General features: G+C 41.4%; 1 protein-coding gene across 8 annotated transcripts in view; it reads left to right on the forward strand.

Moving 5' to 3' along the window:
• POLK (DNA polymerase kappa) overlaps positions 1-23528 on the forward strand; it is a 146633-nt gene that overhangs the window by 101582 nt on the left and 21523 nt on the right. For 7 of the 8 annotated variants that reach the window (XM_056540227.1, XM_056540241.1, XM_056540236.1 and 4 more), the window contains 6 exons: positions 5514-5666; positions 6462-6593; positions 8105-8264; positions 9015-9257; positions 19934-20058; positions 22935-23101. In XM_056540227.1, the coding sequence (XP_056396202.1) occupies positions 5514-5666; positions 6462-6593; positions 8105-8264; positions 9015-9257; positions 19934-20058; positions 22935-23101 (980 nt within the window). The remainder of the gene's footprint in view (positions 1-5513; positions 5667-6461; positions 6594-8104; positions 8265-9014; positions 9258-19933; positions 20059-22934; positions 23102-23528) is intronic. The other variant, XM_056540275.1, reaches the window with a different exon arrangement.

Below are 23528 nucleotides of genomic sequence, written 5' to 3' on the forward strand. Positions count from 1 at the left end.
TCCGGATGTTGCTAGGCAACAACTCCCCTAGCAGGACCCGGATGAATTGCTGCCGCACGTGTGGGATCACCGCATGGAGGATCGCGTTCCGGGATCCGAGATCCAGGTAAAGGACATTCGGCGCCAGTCCCAGGACAGTTCCCCCTTTTTGCCCGGATAACGATAGGTGGGCAAAGCGGGGGAACCGATCTTTAACCCCCCCTCCCCCGGTCTGCTATCGGTCGGTCGCTCGGCCGACTAATAGCAGGGATAGGAGGGGTGGCACCCCTGCCACCAAACTCCTATCCCTTCAGGGGGATCGAGGGTGTCTCCGACACCCACAATCCCTCTTATTTTCCGTATGACCAGTGACCCGTATGACCCGGAATCGCGCAGATCGCAGGTCTGAATTGACCTGCGATTTGCACCCATCGCGGTCATGGGGGGGTCTCAGGACCCCCCTCGGCGATGTGCCGGGATGCCTGCTGTTACATAACAGCAGTCATCCCGGCCCGATCACCGCTACCGGTGACGCGGCGCTCCCGGAACCCTTCGACGTACATGTACGTCGCCGCGCGCCAAGTGACACTTCGCGGTGCCGTACATGTATGTCGCTCGTCGTGAAGGGGTTAATATATACTGTCACCCTAAAATTCATTTGAGTACATACTGTACCCCTCTGAGAATAGCAGTGCCCGGGCTCCTGGGAAACAATGTAAATGGTGTGTCATTGTGCCATCTGCATCTAATGGATATTATATACTGTATCGCTTTCTGACGGAAGTGTCACCTTAATCTCTGATTTGGACATCTCTAAAGCCTGTTTCCAATCACCTCCTAGTAGTTCACTGTAGTTTATTTGCTTGTAATGTCTTTATATAAATGTTACATTTAATGTCCTATTGAAAACAACAAAGTTCTCCACAAATTCTGCTGTTTCACACTTACAAGCACAAGGACTGGATTGTCCTATGTTTCAAATATCAGTTTATGCCTATTTATTTTTTGCTTGGCTTTCTGAATCTTGAAGGTCAACAGAGCTTGACCGCAAGCTATCAAATAGATCTTCTATTGTTTGTATGAGGAATGTGTTGTGAGTCAGTCATAAGTTCTAGTCATGCCCTGATCAAGAGTTTTTTGAGTTTTGGAAACTATAAGACAAACTGAAATACACATAACCAGTAATACCAGTGTGAAGACATTCTCAAAAACAAGTCTTAGATATGTGGCACTCCACAAATGGCCTTTAGCTTTAAATGAAGTAGTAAATTTTTTGTTTGTCCTTATTGACTTATTTTGATCATATATTTATTTCTTTATAATACAAGTGCTGATAAAGTACATAGAAACATAGAATGTGTCGGCAGATAAGAACCATTTGGCCCATCTAGTCTGCCCAATAATCTGAATACTATCAATAGTCCCTGACCCTATTTTATATGAAGGATAGCCTTATGCTTATCCCATGCATGTTTAAACTCCTTCACTGTATTTGCAGCGACCACTTCTGAAGGAAGGCTATTCCATGCATCCACTACTCTGTCAGTAAAGTAATACTTCCTGATATTACTGCAGAAACCTTTGCCCCTCTAATATAATCTATGTCCTCTTGTGGTAGTTTTTCTTCCTTTAAATATTCTCTCCTCCTTTACCGTGTTGATTCCCTTTATGTAGATAAAAGTCTCTATCATATCCCCTCTGTCTCTTCTTTCTTCCAAGCTATACATGTTAAGGTCCTTTAACCTTTCCTGCTTAGTTTTATCCTGCAATCCATGTACTAGTTTAGTAGCTCTTCTCTGAGCTCTCTAGAGTATCTATATCCTTTTGGAGATACGGCCTCCAGTACTGCGCACAATACCCCAAGTGAGGCCTCACCAGTGTTCTGTACAGCGGCATGAGCACTTCTCTCTTTCTTCTGCTTATACCTCTCCCTATACATCCAAGCATTCTGCTAGTGTTTCCTGCTGCTCTATAACATTGTCTTCCTACCTTTAAGCCTTCTGGAATAATTACTCCTAAATCCCTCTCCTCAGATACTGAGGTCAGGACTGTGTCAAATATTCTATATTCTGCCCGAGGGTTTTTACGCCCCAGGTGAATTATCTTGCACTTGTCCACATTAAATTTCAGTTGCCAGAGTTCTGTTCATTCTTCTAGTTTTCCTAAATTATTTTCCATTTGGCGTATCACTCCATGAACATCAACCCTGTTACATATCTTTGTGTCATCAGCAAAAAGACATACCTTATCATTGAAACCTTTTGCGATATCACTAATGAAGATATTAAACAATATTGGTCCCAGTACAGATCCCTGAGGTACCCCACTGGTGACAAGACATTGCTCTGAATATTCTCCATTGACTACAACCCTCTGTTGTCTGCCATTCAGCTACTGCCTAATCCACTCAACAATATGGGAGTCCAAGCTCAATGACAGCAATTTATTGATAAGTCTTCTATGTGGGACAGTGTCAAAAATCTAGATATGCGATGTCTACTGCCCCTCCGCCATCTATTATTTTAGTCACCCAGTAAAAAAAAAAATCAATAAGATTTTTTTGACATGATCTCCCTGAAGTAAACCCATGTTGTTTTTCATCTTGCAATCCATGGGATTTTAGATGTTCCACAATCCTATCCTTTAGTAGGGTTTCCATTAATTTCCCCACTATTGATGTCAGACTTACTGGCCTATAGTTGCTTGATTCCTCCCTACTACCTTTCTCGTGAATGGGCATGACATTTGCTAATTTCCAATCTTCCGGGACGACTCCTGTTACCAGTGATTGGTTAAATAAATCTGTTAACGGTTTTGCTAGCTCACCACTAAGGCCCCTGTGACTTATTTGTCTTCACTTTAGATAGGAAACGTAGAACCTCTTCCTCTGTAAAGACACATGCATCAAAAAATTCATTAGTCATCCTCCCTAATGGAGGTCCTTTTCCTTCTTTTTCTTCAGTAAAAACTGAACAGAAGTATGCATTAAGGCAGTCGGCTAGCCCTTTATTCTCTTCTACATACCTTCCTTCCATTGTTTTTAATTTAGTTATACCTTGTTTTAATTTCCTTTTTTCGTTTATATATGTGAAGAAAGTACCTGTGTGATTTGATTTGACTCTTTCTTGTGTCCTTTCCCTATTCATTCCAATTCCAAAAAAGGGTGAAGGGTTGGCTGTTTATGTGTTGAAGAACTAGAGAGCGGTGTAGGTGTTTAATTTTAGGGGCAATGTGCATGGTATACAGTATATAGAATGTAGACTATGGGTGTGGCTCCAGGCTGTCTCTTAATTTAACAAGTACCATCTACCTAAATATTGTTGCAGAACAAGTATGCCCCTTAATGGTAACAGTGGCGGTCATCCCTTTTGGGGTGCATTCACACCACATTTTGTTCCTCTGGGGGTCAGATTTGGTAGTAGGACTGCCAGATCCATGCACTACCCTATTCAATTCAATGAGCCAAACAAAGTCAGCTAGTGGCTCTAGTAGGGTAATTTTCCAACCATATCCGGTTTTTGGCCTGGACTGAAAACCACAGTTTTAAATGGGCACTGTCAGGTTCAAAAACTTTTTATATGTTGTACATCTTGGCAAAACATTAACCTTTCTAATATACTTCATAAGAAAATGTTATTTCCTTTTTATAGAAATCATTTATTAAATCATTTAGTCCAGCAAGTGAGGGTGGACTAGCACTCCTCTGTGCTCTCTCCTGTCTGACAGGACTCCTCTGTGCTCTCTCCTGTCTGATAGTACTCCTCTGTGCTCTCTCCTGTCTGATGCACTCCTCTGTGCTCTCTCCTGTCTGATAGTACTCCTCTGTGCTCTCTCCTGTCTGATGGTACTCCTCTGTGCTCTTTCCTGTCTGATAGCACTCCTCTGTACTCTCTCTCCTGTCTGATAAGACTCCACTGTGCTCTCTCCTGACTGATAGAACTCCACTGTGCTCTCTCCTGACTGATAGCACTCCTCTGTGCTCTCTCCTGTCTGACAGGACTCCTCTGTGCTCTCTCCTGTCTGATAGCACTCTTCTGTGCTCTCTCCTGTCTGATAGTACTCCTCTGTGCTCTCTCCTGTCTGATGGTACTCCTCTGTACTCTCTGTCCTGTCTGATAAGACTCCACTGTGCTCTCTCCTGACTGATAGAACTCCACTGTGCTCTCTCCTGACTGATAGCACTCCTCTGTGCTCTCTCCTGTCTGATAGCACTCCTCTGTGCTCTCTCCTGTCTGATAGCACTCCTCTGTGCTCTCTCCTGTCTGATAGCACTCCTCTGTGCTCTCTCCTGTCTGATGGTACTCCTCTGTGCTCTTTCCTGTCTGATAACACCCCTCTGTACTCTCTCTCCTGTCTGATAAGACTCCACTGTGCTCTCTCCTAACTGATAGCACTCGCCTGTGCTCTCTCCTGACTGATCGCACTCCTCTGTGCTCTCTCCTGTCTGATAGGACTCCTCTGTGCTCTCTCCTGTCTGATAGGACTCCTCTGTGCTCTCTCCTGTCTGATAGCACTCCTTTGTGCTCTCTCCTGTCTGATATCACTCCTCTGTGCTCTCTCCTGTCCTATCAGACACAGAGGGGTTGTAGCCCACCCTCACTTATTGGACTTTGTCCATGCCTGTGCTTCAGCTTGGACAAAGCCATGATTTCATAAGCCATGATTTCTATAAAAAGGAAATACATTTTTTTCATGAAGTATATTAGAAAAGTTAATGTTTTGCCAAGATGTAAAACATATAAAAAGTTTTTGTATCTGACAGTGCCTATTTAAGTCCAGCTACACGTCGCTACAGACGGGAAATGACCCGACCGAAGTCACTAGATTATTTTGAACCTTGCCACTACTCGAAAAACTGTTCAGGAATGGCTTTTCTGGGCATGAAATAGTTAGGTGTGCTAACTTGGCCTCCAAATTCCCCAAATGTCCAGCCAATGGAAAATCTGTGACATGTACTGGAAAGTCTTTTCCGTGGATGCTGCATTTCACAATTTAGTATTAGTATTACTCTAATAAAGTATTAGAGGATCTGCTGCTAACATCTTAATGCCAGATCCTGTAGAATGTGAATAAATGCTTGTTTGTTTAGGTTACTGGGTAGTAGGCACAAGGTGTTTAGTTAGAGGTCGGATAGCCAATGGTTTACTTTCATGCTTAGTTGTAAACACATTTTGTGGTAAAATAAATGTGGTAAAATAAATTAAAGCTGATTGCGGACAGTTTTGAACCTAATTCTCTGCGTTAAAATGAGAATTTCATCATCCATCGGGGGAAGAGACGGGAGGGCCCCACATCAGGTGATCTGCCATTTCCACCAGAATTGACTGGTTCTGCCAGCACAATTCGAACGTGTACAGGGGCATTAAGTCGCTTTCATGTTGGTTTTAACAATTTACTTATTAATTAAGTGCATTAAACTATTTTTGCCAGACCTCCCAATTCTCTTTAGTATGTATCAGTATATAAAGTGTATAAGGTACAGTTCAGCAATGGTGGACGTTCAATGTCTTTTCTCCAATGACAATTTTGAATAGATGGACACACTGGCTCTAGAATTGGAGCAGAGCCGTGACCTGAGCCGCGTTATTGTTCATGTGGACATGGATGCATTTTATGCTGCGGTGGAAATGAGAGACAATCCTGATCTAAGGGATAAACCCATGGCTGTGGGATCCATGAGCATGCTGGTAAGTCATACCTGTAACCATATCATGGCTACAGATATATGAGGTGTGAATGTATCAATGGTATTTTTAGGATTTCAGGTCAGTGGTTCTGGGGTGGTGTACTGGTTCTTATAACATCTAGGTGGTGTATGGAGTCTATATGTACTGCTTAGTGGGAAAAAAAGTTAGATCTCCTCTAGACGAAAGAGCTTTATCTCTAGTGCCACCCATAGGTATTTTCCCTGAAAGTCTGATCCATTATAGTGGGTCATGATTAGTGAAAAAGTGAGGTCCCCTGTTCAAGACTTCTTTCTGTGTAAAAATGCAGAGTCAGCGCCTAGGGCGTGACACCTAAGAAATACTGAGGACGCCACTCCTCATACGCTTATATTGACTACCGCAGGGTAGCGCTGACCAAACACCAGTGCGTTTGTCTAAAACAGTGGTCTCAAACTGTGGCCCTCCAGATGTTGCAAAACTTCAACTCCCAGCATGCCCGGACAGCCGCTGGCTGTCCGGTCATGCTGGGAGTTGAAGTTTTGATACATCTGGAGGGCCACAGTTTGAGACCACTGGTGTAAAGGGAGGAGCACATGGGAATGAGGTGTATCGCCTGTCCCCATTTACTTTAATTGGATTTGACTGCAATATCAGATTCAGCCCATGGAGAAGAATGGCTTTATTTATTTCTTTTTTTGGGGGGGGGGGGGGCAAAAAGCCTGACACCTGGGGCTAGTTTAAAAAATAAATAAAAAAAATAAAAAATTTAAAAAATGTAAGTCTTATGAGCTTTATGTTTTTTTTTTTCTTTTTTAGTCCACATCAAACTATTTAGCAAGAAGGTTTGGAGTACGTGCAGCTATGCCGGGATTCATTGCAAAGAAGTTGTGTCCAACTTTACATATCGTCCCACTAAACTTTGACAAATATCGGGCGGTAAGCAAAGAGGTATGTGCCGGAATGGAGAAAAAAAACATTTTGGGGGAGATTTATCAAACCTTGTTCAATGAAACATTAGATGCGTTGGCCAGAGCAACCAATCAGATTGTTTTCTTTCATTTTTAAAAAGGTCTCTGAAAAATATAAGCTGGAATCTGATTTGTTGCTATGGGCAACTACTCCTCTGATCCTTTGCCCAAATTTTAATACATGTTCCCCATAGTATATTGTTTCTTGTTTTTCTCAGGTTTTATGAAGTTATCTATATAATCCCATTAAGAGACCTCTTAATGTTCCCTGACCAGTAAGGACTTTAAAACGTAATATCCAACCTCAGAAACACATGCAAAATCTTGTTTATGTGGTTGTATATTCTTAGAGTTTGAAAGGAAACTGGAATGTCTTGAGGAAATCCACAGTAACATGGGGTTGACATTGACGGGGGGGGGGGGGGGGGGTGGTTACTACGGTAGAAATGTTTTTTTATTTTTTTCAAATCAACTGGTTCCTGAAAGTTAAACAGATTTGTAAATTACTTATATTAAAAAGTCTTAACCCTTCCAGTACTTATCAGCTGCTGTATACTACAGAGGAAGTTGAGTTGTTCTTTTCTGTCTTACCACAGTGCTCTCCACTGACACCTCTGTCCATGTCAGGAACTGTCCAGAGTAGGAGCAACTCCCCATAGCAAACTTCTCCTGCTCTGGACAGTTCCTGACGCGGACAGACGTGTCAGCAGAGAGCACTGTGGTCAGACTGGAAAGAACAACTCAACTTCCTCTGTAGTATACAGCAGCTGATAAGTACTGTAAGGATTAAGGTTTTTTTTTATAGTAAAGTTTTCTTAATAGTAAAGTAATTTACAAATCTTTTTAACTTTCTGGCACTAGTTGATATGAAAACAATTGTTTCCCACCGGAGTACCCCTTTAAAGGGGCTGTCCAATGAGGCCAGGATGGGGTAAAAAACAAAACCCATACTCGACTGCCCAACTAACTCGCTGAAATTGCAAGCTTGACCTAAGGACGTGCCTGCTCAGCCAAGCAAAGGTCAAAGCCTTGGCTGAGCAGACACTTTAGTGTAACCAGACAGAAACCAGGAACTGAGTGCAGGGTTGTTTTTTATTTTTACCCCATCCTGGCCGCATTTAACCCCATTAGGGTTGTGAAGCTGCTGACTTATGTTTTTCTATATGCAGACTCTTTTTTTTTTTATTATTATTTTTTTTTTTTACAATCTTTTTAGTATTAAGAAACTATTCTCTCTTTCAAAATTAAGCAAATTAGTGGCAAGAAAAGAAAGATACTATAACAGACATATAGTAGAATAGTGGTCTCCATTCTTTGTCATTTCAGATGTTGTGGGATTACAACTCCAGCCATGCTGGAAGTTGTAGTTTCAACACAGTTTGTGACCATTGCTTTAGAAAAAGAGTATATTATTTTAACTTACTGGATTCAACCTCAACCTGTTGCCTGTTATAAATGTTCATTAAATTAATAGGCATAATGTTCTCCCAGGTCCGTGAAATATTTTCCGAGTATGATACCAACTTTTTACCTTTAAGCCTTGATGAGGCCTATCTGGATATCACCGATCATTTGGAAGAACGACTCACTTGGCCAGAGGAGCGGAGAAGATTTGTTGTAAGAAAAGGAACTATGGAAAACCCTTTATCAGGTATTGAGTCCTAGAATTATATCTGGTTATGCTGTCCAATTCTGGCTTAAAGGGGTACTCCAGAGGGGAAAAAAGTGTTCTTTGAATAAACTGGTGCCAGAAAATTATACAGTTTTGTAAATTACTTCTATTTAAAAATCTTAATCCTTCCAGTCATTACCAGCTGCTGTATACTACAGAGGAAGTTGTGTAGTTCTTTCCAGTCTGATCAAAGTTTTCTCTGTTGCCACCGCTGTCCGTGTCAGGAACTGTCCAGAGCAGGAGAGGTTTTCTATGTGAATTTGTGCATGTTCTGGACAGTTCCTGACACGGACAGAGGGGGCAGCAAAGAATATTGTGGTCAGACTGTAAAGAACTGTACAACTTCCTTTGGAGCATACAGCAGCTGATGAGTATTACAAGGGTTAAGATTTTTTAATAGAAGTTGTTATTTACAAATCTGTATAACTGTCTGGCACCAGTTAATTTAAAAAAGTTTTTTTCCTCTGGAGTACCCTCCAAAATGAATGTAGTGTCAGATTTTGCATTGGATTATTTCATCTGTCTATGTCTAATTATCTGTCTATTAGCAAAATAAAGAAAAATGTGACTTCATTGCACTGATCAATAGAATCCCCAGAAGTCAAACACCATTCGATCACAAATTGATAGCCTTTCCTAGAGTAACCCTTTATTGTTCATTGCAGATTTTGGACTCATCTTAGCCATTTCTTCTTTCTTTCTTTTTTTTTGTACTTTTGATGAGTCTAGGTGCAGAGAGTACTAAGGCAGAGTGTAAACCAGAAGAAACGCAATGCACATCACCGGTTCTTTTTGAAGACAGTCCCACCTTTTTGCCAGACCAATGTCATGACCTTTTCAGGGAAAATACTGAGTGTAAAAATGAAGAACAACCCCAGGAAACAGTGTATGTGTTTGGAACATCAGCAGAGGAAGCTGTAAGGGAAATGAGATTTCGTATAGAACAGAAAACTACACTGACTGCCAGTGCAGGTAAGGGTTAATCGCCAGTGGGATTTGTTAACTTTTTGGAACTATTGGTCTAGACCTGTGGTCCTCAACCTGTAACTTCCCAGCTGTTACAAAAAAGTTACTTTGAATAAACGAAGTTGATTGAATAACCCTTCGCTGCTTGGATCATTTTAAAATGATACCTTCCAGTTCAGTTTGCCTTTAGTATATACAGTCATGGCCGTAAATGTTGACACCCCTGACATTTTTCAAGAAAATGAAGTATTTCTCGCAGAAAAGGATTGCAGTAACACATGTTTTGCTATACACATGTTTATTCCCTTTGTGTGTATTGGAACTAAACCAAAGAGGCAGGTAAAAAAGAAAATAGGATATAATGTCACACCAAACTCCAAAAATGGTCCGGACAAAATTATTGGCACCCTTAACTTAATATTTGGTTGCACACCCTTTGGAAAAAATAACTGAAATCAGTCGCTTCCTATAACTATAAATCAATAAACTTCTTACACCTCTCAGCTGGAATGTTAGACCACTCTTCCTTTTTAAACTGCTCCAGGTCTCTCTTATTGGAAGGCGCCTTTTCCCAACAGCAATTTTAAGATCTCTCCACAGGTGTTCAATGGGATTTAGATCTGGACTCATTGCTGGCCCCTTCAGAATTCTCCAGCGCTTTGTTGCCATCCATTTCTGGGTGCTTTTGACTTATGTTTGGGGTCATTGTCCTGCTGGAAGACCCAAGACCTTGGACGCAAACCCAGCTTTCTGACACTGGGCTGTAACGTGCGACCCAAAATCCGTTGGTAATCCTCAGATTTCATAATGCCTTGCACAGATTCAAGAGAGAGGGAGGAAGGCGCCTCATGTGCCGGATCAGCAGATGTTGTTAGTGGGGGTAGGGGACGGTAATTCCCAAGCCGCTTACCAAAGTTGGTTGTGCGCCCACACACAACAAGGTAAAATGCAGAAGAAATGTAGAAGAAGGTCCACTGCAGCCCTCCTGGGTAAAAGTGAAATAAAAAACGAATGACCATGGATTCAGGAGTTTGTCTGGCGCAGAGAGGAACCATCAGGCAGCCAAGTAAAATCAATGGATTTAATGAATAACGCGTTTCGCTGCGCATGCGCAGCTTCATCAAGCATAACAAGAGAAGGCTGGTAACAGATATATATATACCTCCAGGAATTAACCATTAGAGTACTTTTTGAAAGAGTTGTTGCATAAAGTTACATATCCACATGTGAATGTGACAATATATAAAAAATATAGAAAAATATATAAATAAATATAGATAGACAACAATCACAAAAATAAAACAATAATGTAAAAGCACAATGAAATCACATAAATGTATATATATAGTATAATTATCGCATGTGATGTGAATATACCCCACATGCGACCTAAGCAATCACACCGCTTGGTCACCGGTGCGGCATTTAACAACGCAAGTTGGATGTTATTTCAAAACATATAGTATAGAAAAATATGGACCTATAAGATGCTATGTGTGTTAGTACAAAGAGCAAAAAATTGAGTTGTATATCACTGCTATCTAAATAGGTAATGACAGTACAAATAAATTAAAATGAACAGTGCGGTGTTACAAATCGCAACTGACCCGAGGGTGACATGTGAACACTACTTAGAAAAGAAGTGGGGAAAATGAACTAGAATAACTAGTGCGGTATTGAATACAGCACCCGGCCAAAGCGCAGGGTGTGAATACTCGTAGAAGGATCAAAATTTACAAACAACAAAAAATAAATAAATAAAAAATACAGAGGTTTCTGTATGCAAAAAAGAAAAGGAAAAAAGAAAGAAAAGAACCTGAATAATAAAGCATGAATTATAATAGATAAACAGTGGGACGCTCCAGGATGGACAGCACAGAAGGAACAATGAAAAAAACAGGTAAAGATGTAATATTTTGGAGATTAATCCATTAGAAGAGATGAAATATTATAGACCCTAATTTATCAGATTATTTATCTGTATCGATACATTCATTAAAACCTTGAGGGTGCAAAGTATGTAATTTGTGAATCCAGAAGGATTCACGATTATTTAATCTTTGTATTCTGTTAGGTAAATGAATAGGAATAGTTTCTAAAATGATTAATTTCAAAGTTTCAGTGTTTTTTTGATGGTGAAGAGTGAAGTGTCGGGACAGACTGTGCAACAAAAAACCATGTTTTATGTTCCATCTGTGCTTGTTCATCCTGGAGCGTACAGTTTGTGTGGTGCGGCCGACATATTGGCGGTCGCAACCACAGGTTAATAGATAAATAGCAAAAGTGGTGTTGCAATTTAATGAATCTTTTATTTTAAGTGTTTGTTGTGTAAAATAAGAAGAAAAAGTATCAGTTTGGATGATCCATTCGCAGCAAAGGCAGCTACTTTTTTTTACAGGGGAAACAATATGGTTTAAAGGAACGGATATTCTGTGGTGTCAGATGTTCGGAAAATCGACTGGGGGCTAACAAATTGCTAAGATTTTTTAGAACGTCTGTAAGTGACATTAGGAACTGGGGGAATTATTTGATTTAGAATTTTATCATTTTGAATAATGAGCCAGTTCTTAGTTGGTATTTTTCTAATATTAGATGCCTCAATATTGAAATTTGTAACAAAATTATATCTAAAGGGGTTATGAGGCTGATTGGAGCTAGATTTTTTGGGAATAGATGTAACCAAATCAGATTGTTTTTTATCCTTCACCTTCATATATGCCTTGGTTAAGAGCGATTTAGGATAGCCCTTCTGTATGAAGCGTTGTTTTAAAACATCAGCTTGAGAAATAAAATCTGAATCAGAAGTACAGTTTCTGCAAATTCGTAAATATTGGCCGAATGGCACCCCTCTTAGCCAGCTTGGATAGTGTGCGCTGTCGAACTGCAAGAAACTGTTAATATCAACAGATTTAAAAAAAGTCTTAGTGGAAATAGTGCCATCGACTGTTTTATGGATATCAAGGTCTAAAAATTGAATGGAACTTTCTGCATAATGCATAGTAAATTTTATGCCCCATGTATTCGTATTCAGCTCATTTACAAAAAGGTCAGCTTCATGTTTGGTACCTACCCAGATCAAGAAGAGTTCGTCTATATAACGACGAAAGAAAAAAACAGACTTAAAATACAGGGACTGTGCCATAATTAGGGACTCGAATCGCCCCATGAACAAGTTAGCGTAACTGGGGGCGAATCAAGTCCCCATGGCACAGCCCCTGTTCTGCCGATAAACGGTATGATTGAATTCAAAGACATTATTAAGAAGAATAAATCTAATAGATTCAAGTAAGAATTCTGACTGACTAGGGTTTAGTGAGGGGTCCTCTTGTAGAAAATGTCTAATTGCAGGAACACCTAAATCAGTGGAGATGTTAGAATAAAGGGAGCACACGTCCAGGGTAAGAAAACTATAATAAGGGGGTAGGGATAGAGCATGTAGTTCAGAAATGAGTTGAGCTGAATCTCTCAAATAGGATGGTAAATGTAAAACGTAAGGTTGGAGAAATAAATCTATAAAATGGGAAAGGTTTGCAGTAATCGAACCAATACCAGAAATAATAGGTCTACCAGGGGGGTTGATTAAACATTTATGTAATTTGGGTAAATAATAAAAAATAGGTAAATTATAATTTTTAATATTGAGAAATGTGTGCTCCCTTTTATCCAACAATTGATTTTCTGCAGCTCCACCTATGAGCAAACAATATTGTGAAAAAATATAAGGAGACGGGTCATTGGAAAGTGGGGTATAATATTCAAGATCTGATAGGATTCTGAGGGCTTCATTTTTATAATCAGCCCTATTCAAAACAGGGACCCCCCCACCTTTGTCTGCAGGGCGAACAATAATAGATTTATTGTTCTGTATGGATTTAATTGCAGTTCTCTCAGCAGAAGTTAAATTATCATTCTCCTTAAAAATAACAGATTTATCACATAAATTTGAAAAATCCTGCATGACCATATGGTAAAAAGTCTCAAGATGGCTGCCACGATTGTGTAAAGGGTAAAACGAAGATTTGGGTTTTACTGGTACATGACGAGCTGGAGTCATGTCAACTGGTGTGGTAACGGGAGTTGAAATGTTACCAATACTAGAATTACAAACTCCCAAATTCAAAATTTGGGGGGTATTAATGATCTGATTATCAGATTTGTTCTGAATAAAAAAATGACGACTCAATGTTAATCTACGAATAAAGTCATTTAAATCTAAGAATAACTGAAAGTCATTCGGACGTACAGCAGGACAAAAAGAAAGCCCATTCGCAAGTAAATTGTTTTCATTTTCAGAGAGTATATAGCTAGATAAATTGAAAATTTTTATTTTTTCTTTTTTTGTTATTAATTTTTCTGTCTTTGGGATAGTTGTAGAGGTGGGGTGGCGTTTTCTTTGACCTCCTCTGCAACCTCTGGGTTTTCCTTTCTTTTTATGGATTGTGTTCGATTTAGTGTCTTTATGGGGGGGTAATACTGAGTGATCGTGCGTAAGCGTACATCCAAATTGGCATTGCACGCTAGAGTGGCATCTGTAGTGGGAGGGCAATTGTAAAAAGAAGATGAAGAAGTAGAGGCAGGAGTAGAGATCTCTGGAGTGTCAAAAGTGTCATATTGTGAACTATCGATAAGTGTGGAACTCATGTCAGACAATGAAACCTCGTGTACCGTGAGGAGGGAGGAATCGATGGAGCAGTCGAGAGACTTACAGGGCTGCCCAACATAGAGACCCCCCACTGCCCCGGGACCCAGGTCCAACCCATGACAAGGATCCGAAAAAGTAAGTGGAGGAAGCAAAGGACAGACCATATTAGGTGCTGGTCTGTCTAGTGATGAGAGAGTATTAGTGGTAGTATTGTTAAGAACATTACTGTTAGAATTAGCAGGAGTGATCTGTGTAATAGTGGTGACTTTATGGCTACAACTTGCATTAACATTAGTAGCAGACATAGAAGGTTTATTAGCCAATGATTTGATTTCAGAAGTAATTTGATTTTTCTTATTGTTAGAATTTTTTGAGTTAGAATGTTGGGAGTTACCACGAGCTGAATTTACTATAGTTCTGCTATGCTCAAATCTTCTATCAGTCCCCAAGGGAGTGATAAAATATGTTTTCAAAATGGAATTGGTTGGGCTTTCCTTTATATTTTGAAATAACATCCAACTTGCGTTGTTAAATGCCGCACCGGTGACCAAGCGGTGTGATTGCTTAGGTCGCATGTGGGGTATATTCACACCACATGCGATAATTATACTATATATATACATTTATGTGATTTCATTGTGCTTTTACATTATTGTTTTATTTTTGTGATTGTTGTCTATCTATATTTATTTATATATTTTTCTATATTTTTTATATATTGTCACATTCACATGTGGATATGTAACTTTATGCAACAACTCTTTCAAAAAGTACTCTAATGGTTAATTCCTGGAGGTATATATATATCTGTTACCAGCCTTCTCTTGTTATGCCTGATGAAGCTGCGCATGTGCAGCGAAACGCGTTATTCATTAAATCCATTGATTTTACTTGGCTGCCTGATGGTTCCTCTCTGCGCCAGACAAACTCCTGAATCCATGGTCATTCGTTTTTGATTGCACACATTCAAGACACCCAGTGCCAGAGGCAGCAAAACATTCCCAAAACATCATTGAACCTTCACCATATTTAACTGTAGGTACTGTGTTTTTTTCATTGTAGGCCTCATTCAGTTTTCGGTAAACAATAGAATGATGTGCTTTACCAAAAAGCTCTATCTTGGTTTCATCTGTCCGCAAGACATTTTCCCAGAAGGATTTTGGCTTACTCAAGTTCATTTTGGCAAAATGTAGTCTTGCTTTTTTATGTCTGTGTCAGCAGTGGGGTCCTCCTGGGTCTCCTGCCATAGCATTTCATTTCATTTAAATGTCGACAGATAGGTCGCTCTGACACTGATGCTCCCTGAGCCTGCAGGACAGCTTGAATATCTTTGGAACTTGTTTGGGGCTGCTTTTCCACCATCCGGACTATACTGCTTTGACACCCTTCATCAATTTTTCTCTTTTGTCTACGCACAGGGAAATTATATTGCCCACACCTGTTACTTGCCCCAGGTGAGTTTAACCCCTTAAGGACCAAGGACGTACCGGTACGTCCTTGGTCCTGCTCTTCTGATATAACGCGGGGTTACACAGTAACCCCGCGTCATATCACGGCGGGCCCTGCGTCATAGTGAAGCCGGGACCCGCCTCTAATAGCGCGTAGCCGTGCGGTTGAAAGTGAAAGTTCCCGGCTAGCTCAGTCGGGCTGTTCGGGATAGCCGCGGCTAATCGCGGCATCCCGAACAGCTGACAGGACAGCGGGAGGGCCCCTTCTTGCCTCCTCGCTGTCCGATCGCCGAATGACTGCTCAGTGCCTGAGATCCAGGCATGAACAGTCATGCGGCAGAATCGTTAATCACTGGTTTCTGATCAGCATAGGATCAGCACAGTGATCAGCATAGGAGATCAGTGTGTGCAGTGTTATAGGTCCCTATGGGACCTATAACACTGCAAAAAAAAGTGAAAAAAAAGTGAATAAAGATCATTTAACTCCTCCCCTATTAAAAGTTTGAATCACCCCCCATTTCCAATAAAAAAAAAAAACACAGTGTAAATAAAAATAAACATATATGGTATCACCGCATGCGGAAATGTCCGAATTATAAAAATATATCATTAATTAAACCGCTCGGTCAATGGCGTGCGCGCAAAAAAATTCCAAAGTCCAAAATAGTCCATTTTTGGTCACTTTTTATATCATTTAAAAATGAATAATCAATAAGTCCTATCAATGCAAAAATGGTACTGTTAAAAACTTCAGATCACGGCACAAAAAATGAGCCCTCATACCGCCCCATACACGGAAAAAAAAAAAAGTTATAGGGGTCAGAAGATGACAATTTTAAAAGTATTAATTTTCCTGCATGTAGTTATGATTTTTTCCAGAAGTCCGACAAAATCAAACCTATATAAGTAGGGTATCATTTTAATCGTATGGACCTACAGAATAAATATCAGGTGTCATTTTTACCAAAAAATTTACTACGTAGAAACGGAAGCCCCCAAAAGTTAAAAAACAGCGTTTTTTTTTTTCAATTTTGTCGCACAATGATTTTTTTTTCCCGTTTCCCCGTAGATTTTTGGGTAAAATGACTGACGTCATTACAAAGTAGAATTGTTGGCGCAAAAAATAAGCCATCATATGGATTTTTATGTGCAAAATTGAAAGAGTTATGATTTTTTAAAGGCAAGGAGCAAAAAACGAAAATGCAAAAACGGAAAACCCCCCGGTCCTTAAGGGGTTAAAGGAGCATCACATGCTTCAAACAATCTTATTTATCCACAATTTTGAAAGGGTGCCAATAATTTTGTCCAGACCATTTTTGGAGTTTGGTGTGACATTATGTCCACTTTGCTTTTTTTCTCCCTTTTTTTGGTTTGGTTCCAATACACACAAAGGGAATACATATGTGTATAGCAAAACATGTGTAACTGCAATCCTTTTCTGTGAGAAATACTTAATTTTCTTGAAAAATTTCAGGGGTGCCAACATTTGCGGCCATGACTGTATATAGTAATGTCTGTCAGCAGCCACCATTAGAAAAAGCTTAGGCTTCTTTAACACGTGAGTTTTCATCCTTTATTAAACATCTGTTTTCTGTGTAAAAATGGATGTATAATATAAGATGAAATAACAGTTGCTAACGGCTGAATAACCTCAAAATAACGGGCACCCATCCGTTAAGACCCGTTATAACATCCGTCATGTATGGCCATTTTAACACCTCTGCCTACAGACTCCCACAGCCGGGACTACTACTACTCCCATCATGGAACAGACTTGTTTCCATGATGGTAGTAGTAGCTCCCCGGCTGCAGGATTCTGCCGGTGGCTGGGCAGCGCTATGAATGAAAAGTATTCTAACAGCAGCCGGCCCGATGCTTCTGATAGAATACTCTTCATTCATAGCGCTGCAGAGGCATATGATTGTAGAAGCGCTGTGGGGGCCAGACATATAATGTTATTTGGCCCCCACAGTGCTTCTATGTACATATGCTGCCGCAGTGCTATAAAAGACAGGTATTCTTTCAGCATCGCATCGGGCTGGCCGGCTTATCGGTCCAATGCGCTGCTAATAGAATACTTTTCATTCATAGCTCTGCCGGGGGCTTATTGTAGCGCTGCGGGGGGATAATATATATACACATGAACTGCGGGGGACAATACTTGTATAAATGCGCTGCAGGGGTCATATGATTGCACTGCAGGGGACAATACCTATATAAATGTGCTGCGGGCGGCAAGACTTATATAGCGCAGAAGGGGGAAAGATATATAAAAGTTTTGCGGGTGCCAGACATATACCCCCCAGCGATTCTATTTGATATACCCCCCCGCGCTTCTATTTGAAAGCCCCACTAGGAGCCCTGAATGGCTCCTCAGTACCGGCCATTCAGGGCTTCCGGCGGGGAATTTAAAAATTAAAGTAAAATACATCGTACATCGTAGGGGAGGGGAGCATGCCGCCCGCTCCTCCGTTTAATAACTTCTAATCGCATCGGGTCTCAGAAGTGAGACCCGATGCAATCAATCCCACAGCCCCTGTATTACAACCCCCATCATGGAAGAGAGTCTATTCCATGATGGGAGTAGTAGTACAAACACTAATGTAGCCTCCCCAGCCACCGGCAGACTCCCGCAGCTAGGGAATTACTACTCCTATCATGGAAACAAGTCTGTTCCATGATGGGAGTAGTAGTAGTCCCTTAGCACTGCAGGAGTCTGCTAATGTCACCTTTTCTGAGCATGCTCAGAAGTACTAACGGCTATTATAAACCAGGTTTATTTACCCCGGGGGGGGGGGGGGGGGGGGGATGATTTGGCACTGGGGGGATAAAGTGGCACGGGAGGGATCAGGAAAAGAGGCCGGTGAATGATGTGACCGGCAGACGTACAGAAGCAGGAGACCACTGTTTAAACAACGGTCTTCTGCTTCTGTGCTGGGGCTTCTGTAGGGAAGGTGCAGCGGGGGCCTGGGCCCCTTACTGGGGTATTGGCTGTACCCCCCTGATGGCAGCCCTTTGTACAAGGTAGGGTCAGCACATAAGCCTAGTTGTCCCCTATTGGGAGTGTTTTATCCCCTTTCGGGTGTGTCCACGTCCGCTATTGACAATGTCCGCTATTCGGAGGGTGCAAATACATTAAGTCTTATAGGACTCTGCTGGGGAATTAAAAACTGTCCACTATTGGGAGTTGTCCCCTATTGGGAGGTGCCCACTAAGGGAGATTTTACCGTATTGGGAAAGTTGAGTGCTGTACCAGAAATACGGAGTTTCCCACGTAATTACCATGTATATATAAGGGCCCATGCACACTACAGAAATTTAACAAGGATTGTCTTCATTGAATTCCATCTGTGGATCTGCGCTGCCCCAATCGGGGTTAATATCACTTGCTGACGAAATTAACCCCTGCAATTCAAAGTCCCATTGACAATATGCTTTTCTGGCCAAAATTCTGCCAAATAAAAATGAACATGATCAGACTTTTTGCAGAATTCAAATCTACGTCAGAAGTTCGGCTACGGAATTTCCATAGTGTGCGCACACCTGCAGAATCCGCTCAGACTGAATTTGAAAATCCATAGTGTGCATAGGCCCTATAAGTATAAGAGCATATGGGTAAATTTATCAAAACCTGTGTGGAAAAAGAATGGTCTAGTTGCCCATAGCAACCAATCAGATTGCTTCTATATATTTTTTTTACAGGCTTTTTAAAAATGAAAGAAGCGATCTCATTGGTTGCTATGGGTAAATGCACGCCCCCTCCCATAGACTTGCATTGAGGGGGCGGAGTCATGATGTCACACGGGGCGGAGTCATGATGTCACGCTCTTCTGCCATTGTGGTCGGGATCCGAAGCCTCCAGCGTTGCCGGAAGCCGTACAGGTGGGTGCTCCAGCCGAGATCCAGGTGGTCCCCAGCAGCGGGACCCCCGCGATCTGACATCTTATTACCTATCATTTGGATAGTTGATAAGATGTCTAGGGGCGGAGTACCCTTTTAACTAAACTTTTATTTTGTTGTTCCTTATGAAATTATAAAACACTTTGCTATTTACTTGTTGTTAAAATTCTCAACCTTTTATATGTTTTTAATGTGATTGAAAAAACAGCCACTAGGTGGCTCTGTTCTGTTCCCTACCACAAGTCAAACAGTTAGTTTGGGCTCCTCCCGGCCTGGCAGGAGACCAAACTCAGGAAGTGCATGCGGGACATGGTGAGGCACAGCTCTCGCAGGCTTCAGTGACGTCACACCTGCTGGGGAACACCCACTTTCTCCTGCCGGGAGGTCACACAATGTGAGCAAGATTTAAACTTTGGGTATCTCTGTATAGCTATTAATAGCACACAGGCAGTTATGGCATACTTCAGTATAGTCAGAGATTTCTTTGGACCTTCTGCCCAGATCATGCCACCAGAAGGCACCTGAGTTTCTATCATTGAATTCTGCATTTCATTAGTACACATTAATACTCATTGGCTTTATAGGTCACTGATATGCTCTACTGAAATGCTTCCTGAGCCTACTCTTTAACCATTAAGCACTATTGTACTCTACTAGGTTATAAAGTTCATTCTTACCAATGCTTTTTTCAGGCATTGCTCCAAACATGATGTTGGCCAAAGTTTGCAGCGACAAGAACAAACCTAACGGACAGTATATAATTCCACATGACAGACAGGCGGTCATGGACTTCATCAAGGACTTGCCTATCAGGAAGGTAGGATGCAGCTCCCTATGTTGCTTATAAGGCCAGGTCCACATATGACTGATTTTTTTTCAGGTTTATAGCAATTTTAGCTGTTTAAATTTTTTCATTTCATGGTACACAATTAAAATGCTTAATGTGTGAACTTGCCCTAAAGGTTCTACATTTTAAATTCAATGTTTACATTAGATTCCATCCTCTTCAGCAGGATATGCTGACAATATATATTGGGGAAAAAAACTGGATAAATTAATAATTTTCATGTCACAGCTGCTCATATGTCCCTTTCTAGGCCTATAGTACTCTCATTTTATATATGTTGTTCTGCTATCTATCTGCTAAACTATACAGTCCATATAAGTATCCTCTTTAAGCTATGTTCACGTTTTTACAGAATGCCCACCCGAAAAACTTTGGGTGGACATTCTGCAAACAGAGAGGACTGCTCGGAAATGTGTTGTCCCATAGGCAGCAATGCATTTCCAAGCAATTTTCTGTAGAAAGAATGGACATGTCAGTTCTTTCTGAGGAGCCCGGAATTGTGATTTCATCGGTTGATGTTTCCGCCGTGTGCACGGTGCAGCAGAATCGTATTGACAACCGAATTTCCTAGCTGGATTGCGCTTGGAAATTCCGTCGTGTGAACATGGCCTTAGGCTGACATCAAGAAAAGTAAGATACACTGCTCAAAAACATAAAAAGAATACTTAAACAACACAATGTAACTCCAAGTCAATCCCTCTGTGAAATTACACTGTCCCCTCAGGAAGCAACACTGATTGACAATCAATTTCACATGCTGTTGTGCAAATGGAACAGACAACATGTGGAAATTATAGGCATTTTGCAAGACACCCCCAATAAAGGAGTGGTTCAGCAGGTGGTGACCACAGACCACTTCTCAGTTCCTATACTTCCTGGCAGATGTTTTGGTCACTTTTGAATGCTGGTGATGCTTTCACTCAAGTGGTAGCATGAAACGGAGTCTACAACTCACAGAAGTGGCTCCTGTAGTGCAGCTCATCCCGGATGGCACATCAATGCGAGCTGTGGTAAGAAGGTATGCTGTGTCTGTCAGCGTAGTGTCCAGAGCATGGAGGCGCTACCAGGAGACAGGCCAGTACATCAGGATATGTGGAGGAGGCCGTAGGAGGGCAACAACCCGCTACCTCCACCTTTGTGCAAGGGGGAGCACTGCCAGAGCCCTGCAAAATGACCTCCAGCAGGCCACAAATGTGCATTTGTCCACTCCGTCAGAAACAGACTCCATGAGGGAGGTATGAGGGCCCAACGTCCACAGGTGGGTGTTGTGCTTACAGCCCAACACCGTGAAGGACGTTTGGCATTTGCCAGAGAACACCAAGATTGGCAAATTCGTGCCCTGTGCTCTTCACAGATGAAACCAGGTTCACACTGAGCACATGTGACTGATGTGACAGAGTCTGGAGACACCATGGAGTGTGTTCTGCTGCCTGCAACATCCTCCAGCATGACAGGTTTGGCGATGGGTCAGTAATGGTGTGGGGTGGCATTTCTTTGGGGGGGGGGGGGGGGGCCGCACAGCCCTCCATGTGCTTGCCAGAGGTAGCCTGACTGCCATTAAGTGCCGAGATGAGATCCTCAGACCCCTGTGAGACCATATGCTGGGGCTGTTGGCCCTGAGTTCCTCCTTATGCAAGACAATGCTAGACCTCATGTGGCTGGAGTGTGTCAGCAGTTCCTGCAAGGGGAAGGCATTGATGCTATGGACTGGCCCGCCTGTTCCCCAGACCTGTATCCAATTGAGCACACCTGTGATATCATGTTTTGCTCCATCCACCAACTCCACGTTGCACCACAGACTGTCCAGGAGTTGGCAGATGCTTTAGTCCAGGTCTGGGAGGACATCCCTCAGGAGACCATCCACCACCTCATCAGGAGAATGCTCAGGTGTTGTAGGGAGGTCATACGGGCACGTGGAGGCCACACACACTACTAAGGCTCATTTTGACTTGTTTTAAGGACATTACATCAAAGTTGGATCAGCCTGTAGTGCGGTTTTCAACTTTTGATTTTGAATGTGACTCCATATCCAGACCTCCATGTGTTGATAAATTTGATTTCCAATGATTTTTGTGGGATTTTGTTGTCAGCACATTCAACTATGTAAAGACTAAAGCATTTCATACGATTAGTTCATTCATTTAGATCTAGGATGTGTTATCTTAGTGTTCACTTTACGTTTTTTGAGTAGTGTATTATAGATGAACAAGAACAGTTCTCCAGCATGCATTGCCAGGACATGTCAAATGGGAATTACATGGCGAATGTGCAATGCTCATATCATTTTATTCCAAGCCTGCTCTATTGGGGGTCTCTTCATGAATCAGTGATCTGATTGCTATGGCTTTCCATAGATTGCAGCCAAGACCAAAGTCCTCCTGGCTACATGGAAGCCTTTGCATTTCATGATTTGTAGGAGGTTCTCTTCACTTTTTTAAGCATTTGTTATGCTTGAAAAGACATATGTGGATTTTTTTTCAGGTGCCAAGCCATCAACATTCTTTCACTGGGAAATTCATGAGTCTAACATCCAACTTTGTCTTCACTTAGTGTACTAAAGTGGTTAAAAGCTGGACTAGTGGAGAGGGAGTCTGTATTATAAATTAATATAATATCCCCTACTGTTCCACACACATACTTTACAGACCACAGCTCTCCGTGTGTCCCTGGCACACACAGTAAAATAGTAATAAAACTACAATGATCAATCATTCCTGAAAACACAGCAGGCTCTAAAAAAATATCAGCTGCTTGAAGATATTGTGCTACTCTGCAGTAACAGCTTGCTACACCCTATGTAATGCCGACAGCATGCTCTAAAGTGTTACAAATGTGTTTTACTGCAGGTTCCGGGCATAGGAAAAGTCACTGAGAAAATGTTACAAGCGCTTGGAATTACAACGTGCACTGACCTTTACCAACAGAGAGCACTGCTCTCTTTATTGTTCTCTGATACATCCTGGCTTAACTTTTTACACATTTCCCTGGGCCTCGGATCAACGCGGATAGAAAAGTGAGTCAATATTCGTGTGCAGAGATTTCCTACTATCACTATGATGTCTCACATACATGTCCCTATATTTCTATAGCACACCGTTAGAAGCAATAACAGTATGAAATACTTTATAGAGCAGTACTGAGCAGTGTAAACTGTAAATCAGCCACTGGGGTGATATTCAATACTACAAGTTAAAGAGTACCTATCATCACAAAAACTTTTATATGTTGTTAATGTATTAGAAACCACTTTCTAATACCATGTCATAAAAAAAAAAAAAAAAAAAGTATATTTATATATTTATTTTCACTTGTGAAAACCGACCACTAGGGGTCTCCCTACAGGTTCCGGCTGCAAGTCTCTCATAGAGTTCAGACTCTTGAGTCCTAACTCTCATAGTGCAGCCTGGACACTGACAAGCACAGCCCAACTCCTTGCCTGT

The sequence above is a fragment of the Hyla sarda genome, chromosome 1 (assembly GCF_029499605.1).
Source record: "Hyla sarda isolate aHylSar1 chromosome 1, aHylSar1.hap1, whole genome shotgun sequence".
NCBI classification, from domain to species: Eukaryota; Metazoa; Chordata; class Amphibia; order Anura; family Hylidae; genus Hyla; species Hyla sarda.